Source organism: Labrus bergylta, chromosome 15 (assembly GCF_963930695.1).
Source record: "Labrus bergylta chromosome 15, fLabBer1.1, whole genome shotgun sequence".
NCBI lineage: Eukaryota > Metazoa > Chordata > Actinopteri > Labriformes > Labridae > Labrus > Labrus bergylta.
Window position 1 is genome coordinate 22,039,648 of NC_089209.1, and position 13,391 is coordinate 22,053,038.

The following is a 13,391-nucleotide window of genomic DNA, read 5'->3' on the forward strand; positions in this document are numbered from 1 at the left end:
TAACGGGTAACTTTTCAAGTCTTTTCAAGTATACAAGTCTTTCATGCTGCTAAACCACATAAACAGACTTTCTTGTGCAGTTTGTGTGTGTGTGTGTGTGGGGGGGGGGGGGGGGGGGGGGGGGGGGGAGTGTGTTGTTACAGCGATTGAGAATGGCATGAGAGAGCTTGTGAGATGACAAAAGCTATTTTTGGTGCAAGGCAGCCACAGGCCCACTTGGACGGAGAGGAAGAGAGGTGAGAGAGGAAGTGGGGGTAAAGAGAAAAAGAGAGTGAGGGATGAAAAAGGAGGTTTAAAGGAAGAGAAGCGACAGAGTTATACATAGAGGAGGGAGAGCATCGTCTGATGTTATGTAATTTTATGGGAGAATAAGGGGTTTGACAAGCTTTGTAATGCATACACACACACACACACACACACACACACACACACACACACACACACACACACACACACACACACACACACACACACACACACACACACACACACACACACACACACACACACACACACACACATACACACACCATTAGCTATGGTGTTTGTGTGGACGGGGAGAGGGTGCAAGGTTGCTGGTGTGAACAGACAACAAAACATCAACTTGATCTAATTTTAGTTTTGAAAAAAAAAGAGCCCAAAAATTTACAAGAGCCTCTTTTCAGATTAAATGATCATTGATCTCCTTTCAGCTCTGTTTCAAAGTACCATGATTTTAACACATTTAACACAACATTTTAACAGTTTTTGACACAGATAATCTCTGATTTAATATAAGTCACATCAATTGATGTAGCCGTATGTACAGTATATTAAAGGTCACATATAATGTAAAATACACTTTACCATGTTTTTCTGACACTAGAATGTGTCTCTAGTCTGTCTACAAACCCCCCCAATTATGAGAAAAGTCCATCCTCTCCGTCTTTTGCCTGCTCCACTTTTCAAAAAATGTGTGCTCAAACAGGACATTTGGAGATTTTTCCTTCATGACATCACAAAGGGCAGTAACCCCTCCCCCAGGTGGGTGACACTCCCACAGCTAGGTGTTTGATCTGCCCTCTGAGTCTGTCTCTCACGGTAAACAATAGGGCATGGAGCGAAAGAGCCAAAGCCACTCAACCCTTTCCAGAGAGGGGGCGTGGTCAGACACAGCTCATTTAAATTTAAAGGTACAGACACAGAAACAGCCTGTTCTGAGCAGGGCTGAAATAGAGTTTATAGGCATTATACAATACAGGATTAGAGAGGATTTATATCAAGAAACTTCACAGACAAGTTTTGGGGAGCTCTGAGACGTATTTACAATTACAGAAGAGGAGGATAATATGTGACCTTTAAGAACAGTCTAACTTTGATATCATAAAGGTATGTTTATTTCTATGAACTTTATTTTCTCTAATGAAGGAACATGTGCAACTCCGCCATACAAAGCACGGCTCAAAGCAGACTTCTTTTCTTTTTAAAGTACATGAATTAAAATGTGTTTGTTAAAATATATCTGACATCAAGTTATTTATTGTTGTATTATTATTTTATTGTACAAAAGTGAACCACTGTTTTAATACTCAATGATTTTTTAAGTAATAATATAACTATTGTGATATTGACATGTGCTATATTTTCCATCTGTTGCGTGCATTTGTCTGGGAGTCAATATATTACACTGCATTAGTGAACATAAGCATGCTCACCACACTATGTCATCACTGGCTGCCTCTACAGAGGCTTAGCTCCACTGTGTTTTATCTTTCCAAATTATTACTGAAGGATTTTCCAAATAACTCCTCCTGGAAAAAGGCGAGCTTTACAGCTCATCCTCCACGCCATGCTAGAAACGCATCTTTATCTTTCCTGTCTTTTTGTCTCCTGTGATCAGGCGACATATGTTTCCACACAGTAACAGGCTGTCAGCCAGATGATGTCACTGTCTGTCTGTCGCTCCATTTACCATCCTATCATTCTGCCCGACGAACTGTCTGTCTATCTGGGGAGGGCGAGGGGAGTCTCACAGTCAGCGCTACTAAATGGTGGAAACACACACACACACACACACACACACACACACACACACACACACACACACACACACACACACACACACACACACACTACACAACCGTCAACAGCAAAAGCCTTGAGGCTATGCAAGCGAGACGCAACAGAGCGGAATCCATCCATCCATACATCTACATTCAGGTCAGCATGTGTGTGTGTGTTTGTGTCAGTGTGTGTGTGTGTAAGAGTGGGCTTGTGTCACAACAATGCTTCCAATTTACAGTCAGGCCTTCTCTCTTTATCATTTCACTTCTCATCTGAAGCGACAGAGAAGAGTTTAGTGTTCATACTTTTCTTCCAAAACGCTCTTCTTTTATCCTTTGGTCGATGCATTACTATAAATGCTGCCTGTCTTAGCCAGGACGCTCTTGAAAAGGAGATTTTTACTCTTTCTTTCCCGGTTAAATAAAATAAAATAAAAATACTATTTATTTAGATGTTACAAAATACATTTTCAGAAAGGTCCAGTATGTAAGATATCTACTGAATGAAATCCTAAAATGACGTTACTATATCATCAGATATTAAAGAAACATGCTATTAAAGAAGTGTTAATAAAGATATTAAAGAAGTGCTGGCTTCTGTGACAACAATGCAGCAGCCAGTATGTCCTCCTTCTGAGTTTTGATTCTGGACGAGATAGGCGGTTTTACAGCACCGCCATGCGGTCGTTTCGGTCGCCCCCTCGGTTTGCCAGGCAAACAGCTAATCAACAGGTGTTGCAGCGATGGAAGCGGGCAAGAGAAGTGGTTCAGATATAAATGATTCTACCCGGCCTAAAAAGCCTCAGCATGTTGCTTCACGAGCAGAAACGTGCTCAAACTAAGATCAATATTGGAGATATTGCGCCTCGACTCTCGGCAGTAGGGGGTGGGTGGAGACAGATCTCTCCAATGTTTTCAATATTGACTGCAGTACCAGTTTTAAACACTATGTGTCAGAGTTACATATTGCTCCTTTAACTATTTGTGCCTTCACAGACATAACAGAAGCAATGAAAGCAGCTACAAGACTACAAGCTTGCTGCTCTTTGTTTGTAAATCAGGACATGTTTCCTCTGTAGAAATAACAGAGTAATATGAGTGGAAGAGACAGGGACAGATAGCTGCTGTGTGTAGCAGAAACCAGAAAGTCCATTATAGCCTACTGACGTTGAAATGCTAGTTCATCACAACAACAAAAACAGAACATCAACTGGAAGGTGACCAACAATATTGATGCTTATTTGATGTCACTATAAACCATCACACTAACAAAGACTGACCTGCAACAAGTAGACCAGGTCTTATCAAACGCTCCCTGTAATTCTATTTTAAAAGTGTTTTCCTGTTGAGAACAAAAGAATGAGTAGTGTTGGTAATGTTCATGGGTCACTGTTAAATGTTTGTGTGTGTTTGTAGATATCTGTGCGTGTGGCTGCTGTCTCTGCATGCATCAAGTGCAGGAGGGAAAAAAAAAATACTTCTAGCGACAAAATCTATCACCTTAACATCTCAGGGAGCGTCGTTATCCTGTTACAAATGGCTCCCAGAGCGGCAGGCGTGTCAAGGATGAGAAATTTCACACACTGAGGCATACAAGCACTGGAGTGTGAATTGTCAACGAAGCCTCTCTTCCATTTTTACATCACTGTCTGGCATCGGCAATGCCAGTTAAAGTGGAAATCCACTGGGAAACAAAATAAAACATAATTTGATTCTACGATGTTCAGCCAAGATTTATAAATAGGTGACAACCATGACAGGAGCAATGAGACTGTAAAGAATGTGAGGTCATGTTCTGAATTCAGTATTATGTTTTAAAGCTCCTGTGAGGAGTTTTTAGCTGACTATAATATTAATGACCTTCATAAGGAGACGATCATTAGAGGAAAGATGAATACTGTAGTTATTGTGTACGCCTGTAGCCCTGCTGAGTAAAGGTGTCACATGATGGGATTAGCAGCGTTCTATCCGAAACAGCCTTTAGAGTTGCCAGAGTTGCACATGAGACATTTAAAATAAATAAAAAAGATAAGATTTGTTTTTGTCAGAAAGTAGTATACATACATTATGTAAATGACAAGATCAGCCCAGTGACATACTGTCCTGCTTTGTCCGCAGGAGTCACCAAAATCAACCAAATATGAAAGTTCCTCATTGGAGCTTTAAATATAGGCAAGTGATAAATGGACTTGAGCTTGTATAGAGCTTTTCTAGTCTTCTGACTACTCAAAGTGCTTTTACACTGCAGGTCACACCTATACATTCACACACTGATGACAGAGGCTGCTGAGTAAAGTGTCCATCAGTATTAACTAATCACATTCAAACACATTCATATGCCGCAGATGAAGCACCAGGAGAAACTTGGGGTTAAGTGTCACATCGGACATGTAGCTGCAGGAGCTAGGGATCGAACCCGATAGGTTGAGAGACGACCGACTCTACAAGCTGAGCCACAGCCGCCTCGAGGTCTGCTCAGACTCTAGGAACTGAACATTCTATCTTCAGCTAATTATCAAGATAATAGCAAACGTTTTGTGGCTCATAGTTATTAGCAGAATATATGAATGTCTGAATATTGAGTTTTCGATGTGACTGAATAGCTTTGTTTCCCCTTACAATGAATAATCCAGAGAACAAACTACCCACTGCTGAGCTACAGCCAGAGAGCCGCACTGTTATTGATAAGCACTTAAATGTTTCTGGTTGATTGGTGTGCTAATGGTTAGCATGTCAGCTACATGAGTTAACCAAGCAGCTGTGTTGGTGGTGAACATCCCACCAGGTCTCCATCGAGGTCTTCTACATGGATGCAGTGTTGAACTCTGCTGTGAGAGCGAGTTGATTATGACGTGACAGAATACGTGCTACATTGAGTAAAATAACAGCAGATTTGTAAAATGAAGCTCCAATGAAAAGTCTTCAGTTTCTAACTTCTAACCACATCTGTCTTTCTATTCATTGCCATCTTCCTTTTCTTCCCTTTTTCATCAGGAAATATGAGAAGAACTGAGTGTTTCAATGAAAAATATGCATTTAAATGAGCTCATTCATTTGAATGGACATTGAAATCACACTATTATCACTTGGGAACCATTTCAACTACGTCCTATCACACAATCTTAATGCATATAGCTTTTTTACATTTACTTATTTTTTTTCAATTTACATTTGAATCCAGCAGGAATTAATTCAAAACTCTTTGAGATTGGGATTGCTTTTGGAGAAGTTTTATAATGACATACTAAGAAATCAATGACCCCCCTCATCCAGATCCACTGAGAGTGTAAGAAGGATAAAGCTGGTGACAGTATACAGAGAAGAACCGCAGATTATATGCTGCGCCACTGCATTGACTGTGAATATCACACACCGCCCTGAGATACATACACCTATTATTTCCAGCCGACATGCCTCACCTGCTTTCTCTCCCTCTGCCTGATCCTTTCTCTCCTCCACTTTTTTAATGCCTCAGCCTCTTAACTCGCCCTCTTCATCACGTTTTCTCTCTCTCTCTCTCTCTCTCTCTTTTAAAAGCCTGAAAGATTACCTCCACATAGGCAGATAGAATTAAACGAGCAAGAGAGAGCGAGAGAGAGAGAGAGAGAGCACAGATGGAAACAAAAATTAAAAGAAGCCAGAGAACAGTGTGTCTTCTTTGAAACGAAAAAAGGTACATGAAGTCCAGACAGGCGACCGAGTGGAGGAAACAACCCTCATCAAGGGTCTCAGGTGCAGGTTTGTGCGGATGTCTGCGATCTGAAGGGGCAGGGATGATTGAAGGAAGTGTAGAGACATTAAGATGTGAGTGCACAGGTGTAAGTGGAGCCCTGCCTATGTCTCATGCATGTATGAGTGAGGTCACAGGCTCACACGTCCACATACGACTCTTCCCGTTCATTTCTCAGGTCTCTGTTGCATGACTCCATCGCAGCTAATGACTAATGAATAATGTATATGCGCACTTTCTTCCTTTCACTTGCTTACTCTTCTCATCTCTGTTTCTCGCTTTCAACCGACGCAAACACTCTGTTCTGTCTCCCTCTCCCACCCACTAAACATATGACCCCCCCTCCCACAGCAGCAGAAACACACACTTACACACACACACACACACACACACACACACACACACACACACACACACACACACACACACACACACACACACACACACACACACACACACACACACACACACACACACACACACACACACACACACACACACACACACACAGACTCACTCTTCACAGGAACAATCTGTCCTGTTAATGTGAGGTCGCAGCAGACCGTTTTTCCACTTATCAGCTCTCTGGATTTAAATAAAGCCCTATCACTGATACACAGTTGCCTGGAAACACAATAGGATGCATCAATAACAGGATTTACCCAGAAGCCTACAAGACCCCTTTAGATGTGAGATGTGTTGCCCCCTTTAGCGCGGCTGCCTCTCATATATTGTGCTGTAAAGAGATTTTCAGGGATATCTCTATTGTGTGTTTGTATCCCTCTATCAGAGCTGCCAACTTTCTCTTATTTCCCAGGAGCCCGGGTTATCTTTGCGATTCGATTTGAAATGATTTTCAGCAGGTTTTAATGGAACAAATTGGTCCGAATGGAGAATGTCATTCCCACCGGTGACAGGTGCCCTTTAGTTCTGATTTATCTTGAAACCTTGGCAGCCGTACCTTCACTTCTTTCTGATGTTTTTTTTTTTTTTTTTTTTTTTTTCACTTTCTTTTCTGATCTCAGCTGATGCATGAGCTCTGACGGCATTTAGAGGAAGTGCACCCATGACCTTAGAGTCCAGGCGTGTCTTACATAACTGCAGCCCCCCCCTGGTTATGAGGCATTTCCTGGCACCAGCGATAAAAAACAATGAATGCATCTTCTTACTCTACTAAGAGCACTTTCTTCAATGAGGACTCCTAGGATTTTAAAGAAGACCATACAAGAGGATGCGGGATGCTGAGATTAGCCTGATGTAATCGCACAATGAGATAAGAGTTGTTTTTTAACTGACTGAAGAAACATAACAGCACAGAAAGTATGCTGTTTTTCTGTTATTATAAGGAGGCCGTCAAAACGTCCATCTCCATTTTACTCAAAACAAACAACAGGAACAATAGGGGGGGTGGGACACAAAAATTGACATGGAAATATATTGTCACCCTGATACATTGTCATGTGATACAATTACTAAACCGCTGGTGCCGAATCTTGATATTTTATTTCAAAATCTCATGATGGTCTCAACCGATTTCTCATCCATTTAGACTCATCGTGAACTACTTCATGTTTTCTCACGGTGGCTCTTATGACATACACGATGCTAAAGTGAATAGAAGTTAAATGGCCAAAGAAGAATTGAAATTTGGATACAAGAAGAAGATAAAGTCACCGGGATATAGTAGGACAACAGTGAAAAGTGAGTTTAAAGTTAAAGGATGAAGCATGAAGCATGAGAAGAGATGATAGTGACTTTTACTGAATCAACATATGAATCCTGCACCTTCACTCTTTCGTGTTAACTTTATATTCTTCAGTTAATCAGATGCTGTAATGTATCATAACACGAGTGTCTTGCAGTCTATATTGTGATGTCTCGTGATGATTCAATCTGCTTGTCTGTGTCTGCTCTACTGTGCTGCATAGTCTGTTTTACAGTGTTGTTTGTATCATGTGTGTGATTTCCTAAAAGCCTAACAAGGGAAAATAATTGAAAATTAGCCATGGCTAGAAGTCCTACTTATGTTGCACTTTAACTAGATGTAACAAAGCTGACCCAAATGACAAATACACTGATACATAAATAAATAGAATTATTGTTAATAATATCAATTATTATAACAAATCGTAATGTATTGTATATATTTAATGGTATCATTTCATATCATACTGTATCATATCATATGTATTGTATTGTATGGCATCATATCGCATACCATGGTATCATAGTGTAGTGTATGGTATTGTATCTTATTGTATCGTACTGCATCCTATCATAACGTATCATATTATATTGTATCCTATTTTATCATATGAGCCATCCTGCAATATCCATCCCAATAATATCTAAATAAAAGTTGAATCCAGGGAATCTTAGAGGTCAATTATTATAACTATTCTCAGGTTGTGTTTCGTATGAGTATTCATTTTAATTTACAACATAAATAAAAAGGTCTCAGTAGGTCACAGCTGAGGTGGAACAGTTACCTTATTTGGACAGAAGACCAGAAATCAATTTCTCACTGTTAGAGCTCATTCTTTCATGTATGTTAACAGGAAGAAAAACCTTTTTTATCTGCTAGAAGACCTACAGAACAGATTTGTTCATGTAAAAATGGGTTTATTCTGATTTGATTATTCATGATTGTTTCCATGAGAGTGTGTCTCTGTTTTATAAAACTAAATGAATAAATCATGGATTAAATTCACACAGCTCTGTAAGAGGTAATGAGATACGCTAGGTTACATATTAGCATTAGAAGATAATCATCTGAGCGCCTCTGATATCTGCCTCTCTGTTGGTTTTCTGCCCAGATACAGGAGAGGCAAATAGGAAGATGGCAGGATGCCTGCACAAATCTAGCAGGGTGTATAATGGGAGTGAAATTTCCCTTGGTGGTCTTCCTGGTCTTTCAGAATGTGTTCATGTCAAACCAACCAGCCCTGTTCATATGAATAGAGGGGAAAACCCCACTGAGAATGTATTGGTTGTTTTTAATAATGAAAATACAGTTAACAGTAATGTCTCTGCTAATGATGCCATAATGCTATTAATAACACTTCTGATGCACCTGTGCTACTTTGACTCTGTTTATAAAGGCGGCTGCTACAGGACAGGAGCCCCCTTCTCATACAGACTTTGAGTTTAATTTCTTCTTAAATGATCCCTGCATTAACCTAAAAGCTGACATTATTACCAATTTAAAGCTAGATTGCAAAAAATCATGCAAATAATGGATGTTTTGATTATGTCATCGAGTCATTGTTATGTCCGATCATTAGAAAAACCATGAAAAAATAAGGCCTCCTGGCTGACATTAGTACCCTCTATCTGGCTCTCATCAGAAACAAGTTTGTTAACAAGTACTTGTTGGGGTTAAAGTTCCTATCCAGCTCCATCCTTTTCTTCTAATTTCTTTTCTGGGGTCTTTAATTTGTGCAGGTCCTGGAATGGCTATGCTGATTGGCGACATAACTGGCATGAAAGTTAAGTTCACTGCCAAGGCGTTGGCATTTTAAGAAGAGGGGGGTTTCCATTTTCAAACAGGCTACAAGTTACTGAAACAACAAAAAATAAAATTGGCGTTTTTGTCACTTTGAAGAGGTTAGGGTGAACATTAGGTCTAAAATAAATCATGTTCATTGTTGCTTAAAAATTGGGATGGACCCATGTTACTTTATGTAAACCTCCATGGTCCGGCCCCACGTGATTGGGCCCCAGAAAGCTTTCGCCTTCATCCCCTTATGGGCGGCCTTACCTACACCTAGAAAACCAGTCAACATTTGCTAAGCTGAGGCAGTTTTAGAAAGATTGTTGTTTGGGTTAAAATACTTAAAGGAACGTTTTAGAAGAACGAGGCATGTTATTTGACTCAAACAATCCCACCTTGGATCACACACAGAACATCAGCGGGGGTTTCCTGTGTTGGTGTGTGTGTGTGTGTGTGTGTGTGTGTGTGTGTGTGTGTGTGTGTGTGTGTGTGTGTGTGTGTGTGTGTGTGTGTGTGTGTGTGTGTGTGTGTGTGTGCTTGGTGAGCAATGCAAATGAGTGTGAGTATTGAAGCGAACAAGATTTGCATAATCCATCACGTAAAAGTGAGTCATGGAGTCTTACCTTGACATAGAGCTGCTGGAACTCCTCCAGGTTGAGGCGGCCGGTGGGGCAGTCCTTCAGGAAACCCTTGTACCACTGCTTGAGCTCATGTTCGTTAAACTCTGTGTTCTTCACCAGGTCCTCCATCACTTCAGGGGTCAGCTTGCTGTTCTGTTTCCCCATTTTGCCTGAAAACAGGAAAGAAACACAGACACATCAAGAATGATGTTTTTAATCATCTTACAATTTATAGACGGCCTTCTTTGTTAGGTACCTGTTGTCAACTCTCATGAACATATGTCATCACGTCATCAAGTCATCGCATCATCACCCAACTATCCAGTATCACAACATCATCACGTCGTAAAACTGGATAGTTGTGGGTTTTATTGAACTGACTCTGAATAGTTGCGTCTGCCTGAATTTCAAGTAAACACTCGACCACTGCATCAGACCAACATGAACCCTTTGCTGCTATCGTTTAAAATGATTGTAGCATCAATTAGGCTAGATGTGAAGTGTGCTTGGGCTTAGTCTGAAAGCAGTTTTCAAACAGGGATTCAAATGGGAAAAACCAAATCTCAATTTCAACATAAACTTTAAAAATGTCATGTGAGGACTTGGAATATGTTCACATGGCTGAAAATAAGTCCTGTAACACCAGTTCTTCTTGGATATTTGGGTCAGTTTGTAAGACATGCAACTTGTCTTTTTTTGGCGCCCTTTGAGCAGCTGCTCGCCCTAGTTTAGCTCGTTTGTTGTTGAGTCACTTTCAGAAGAGCTTTGAACCCTTAAAATACTTCATGAGGATTAGCATTACACTGTATGTTATGATTGTTATTTTGTTATAATATAGATTGAATGATACATGTCTACAGCTGTACTTCATATTGTTCTTTTTTAATATGTAAAAACCTTTCATCTCTGAAAAGAAGCAAACAAAAACGTCCCCATTTGGCATCAGATTCTTCAAATGTTTTTCAAAAAGGTTTGGTCTTCCCTCTGTTCAAGCCCTTAGCTCATTTCTTTCCAGATGGTGTGTATCTTACCTTTTCAATAATGCTCTTTAGATTTGCAAAAATGGTAATAATAACATTTTAAATCCATTGACCAGATGTGGCTATTTTAGAGAAACTTAAGTGTGCTTTGGTGTTTAATGACCCTTCATTTCTCCACTGGAGCTGTTCGCATCCAGCTGCCTCTGCAGATCGCTGATGTGTCTGCACAGTGCTGATGCTACCACTTTACGGCCTTGATTAGTTCATTAAACAACCTGTAATTATGATAATTTGGAAAAGATGTTAAGAGTTTTTGGAGCCTTCCTTCTCTTACTCTCTGCTGAGATGTTTTATTAGACCTCTTTTAGCTTGAAAAGACCAAGAGAGATACGAGGCAGCAACAGCATGTGTGGTGCCAATCTGTCTCTGTGTGCACAGTGTGAGGCGAGGAGACTCAGGCAGGCATCCAAAGAGGTGCTGCAGTCATATACCGAGCGCCTGCCATGCTGCACCGCTTTTTGGAAAGGTCCCTTTAAAGGTGCTTCTCTAAGATGACTATGTTTTGAAAGGACACTATAAGTTTGGGAGATTGATTTTGTGCCTTCAAGGTTGAAACTGGATTCAATTTATTTCAATATGCTTTGAATCTCAACAATGCAGGGACCTGAGGCTCACCTGGAACATATAATGCATCACTTTCCTGCCCTTTTTCGTTGGCAGAGTTCCATTTTCTGTGGTGAAGTAATGTGATTGTGAGCAGGGACTTTTTCAATTCTCTTCATTAAAAAACTCAACATGTAGCTCTGAGGTTGACAGCCAGATAGAAACATTTTCACTGCATTCCATTTTTTTCAAAGCATTGTGCATGTATGCTGAATTTTCATTATCAGGGCTCGATCACGTCATGAAGTTGCTCAAGAATCTAACTTGCAGCAACCAACAGTCGTGTCCCCAATGTCAGATGATATTGAACACAACGCCATGTAATTTTTCCAAAATGGTAGCGACTGAATAAGTACAGTTCAATAATGTAAAAACACAATAAAAGAAAGTACACAGGCAGTGTTTCTCTCCTTCATCATTTAGCATGTGAGGGATTAGTCGATTAAGCAATTACCTCGACTCACACTGCTAGTCAGCACAAGTACTAGTTACTAGTTGCTTACACTAATTATTAATATTTTGATGAATTCAGGCCTGCAATACCAGTCAAATGATGTGTGTGAGCTGTAACGCAGCAGCCCGCCACAAGCAGGGGCAGTAGCTCCTGTTATTGGCTGCTGCCATACTGCTCTACTTCCTGCACAGTGGCATCCCGTAGTGGTTTGGCAGTATTTTGAGCAAACGGAAATCAGTAAATGAAGGTTGACTTGCAAGAAGGATGTTAGCAACACATTTGGTTAACGTTAGCCAATTTGACACTGTTTGCTGCTGTGATCCTGTGTTAACCATGTTTAACTAATTGTGCTCAGGGTTTTCTGAGTGTCGTCTTAACTTTGAACTATTTGTGTAGTCTGAATTTATATTTGAGAGGGAAATTAATCGCTAGGAACATCCCTACTCTATATACAACTAGTTTTTTTGCTTTTAGCTTAGCATAAAAACAGCGAACAGGAAACAATGGTTTAGTTTGAAGGACTTGTTTGAAGTTAGAGAACAACATGTTTACTTCTAGTGTGGGCTTAGGTAAGCTGGCTTCTTGTAACAGCTTCATCCATAATGTGCAGACAAGACAATGGTAGCAATCCATTTATCATGGGCAAGAATGAAAGTTAACTTTTCTAAATGCAAATAAACTTTTCTTAGAGTGTGTGTGTGTGTGTGTGTGTGTGTGGTAGCTGATCTAATTTGGATTTCTAGTGGGAAGAGTGACCTAAAAAAATCAAAATAATTCATCTTCCTAAAAATGCCCTTCAGAACTTTCCCCCGCAGATGATACAGTGCTTACATTATCATTTGGAAACTATTGGTCTGAGGCAGATGAATTTACTTTGCCCTGAAATCACATTTTCCCTCAGCTTGACCGCAGTTTATTAAGAGATTCATGATGTACAAAATCAAGTTAGGACTATAGCCAGGCTTCTACTGCCAGTCAATTAAATGGAAAATACAGCAAATAAATAGTCATTTATAACCAATTAAGTCACTGCAGGTATGTCAAAGGCTACAGTTTATTGTCTGTGAGGGAGCCTGGGATAAAAAGGGACAAGAGATGCTGTATCTCATCCCTCTGGACCTGAAGTCAGGCCTCTTGCACATTTCTGATGACTTCAGGGATGAGCAGTGTTTTAGATCTGTGTTCGTCTGAAAGAGATCCCAGACTCCTATTGTTTATTTTTAAAAGGCTATTTGATCACGTGCTTTTTTTTTTTTTGTTGCTTTGTGACTTTAAAATACATAAAAATATAAACCTCTCAGCTCAGGGAGCCTTGGTTATAAACGCGACATCACATAGAGCTGATATAATGGTGTCTGAGCTACCATGTAAGGGTCTTTAATTGATTTGAGACACTTTGATCCATAAAG

General features: G+C 40.2%; 1 protein-coding gene across 1 annotated transcript in view; it reads right to left on the bottom strand.

Moving 5' to 3' along the window:
• vsnl1a (visinin-like 1a) overlaps window positions 1-13,391 on the bottom strand; it is a 38,879-nt gene that overhangs the window by 19,758 nt on the left and 5,730 nt on the right. The window contains exon 2 of the mRNA XM_020631508.2: window positions 9,889-10,055. Coding sequence (XP_020487164.1) covers window positions 9,889-10,050 — 162 coding nt within the window. The 5' untranslated portion in view covers window positions 10,051-10,055. The remainder of the gene's footprint in view (window positions 1-9,888; window positions 10,056-13,391) is intronic.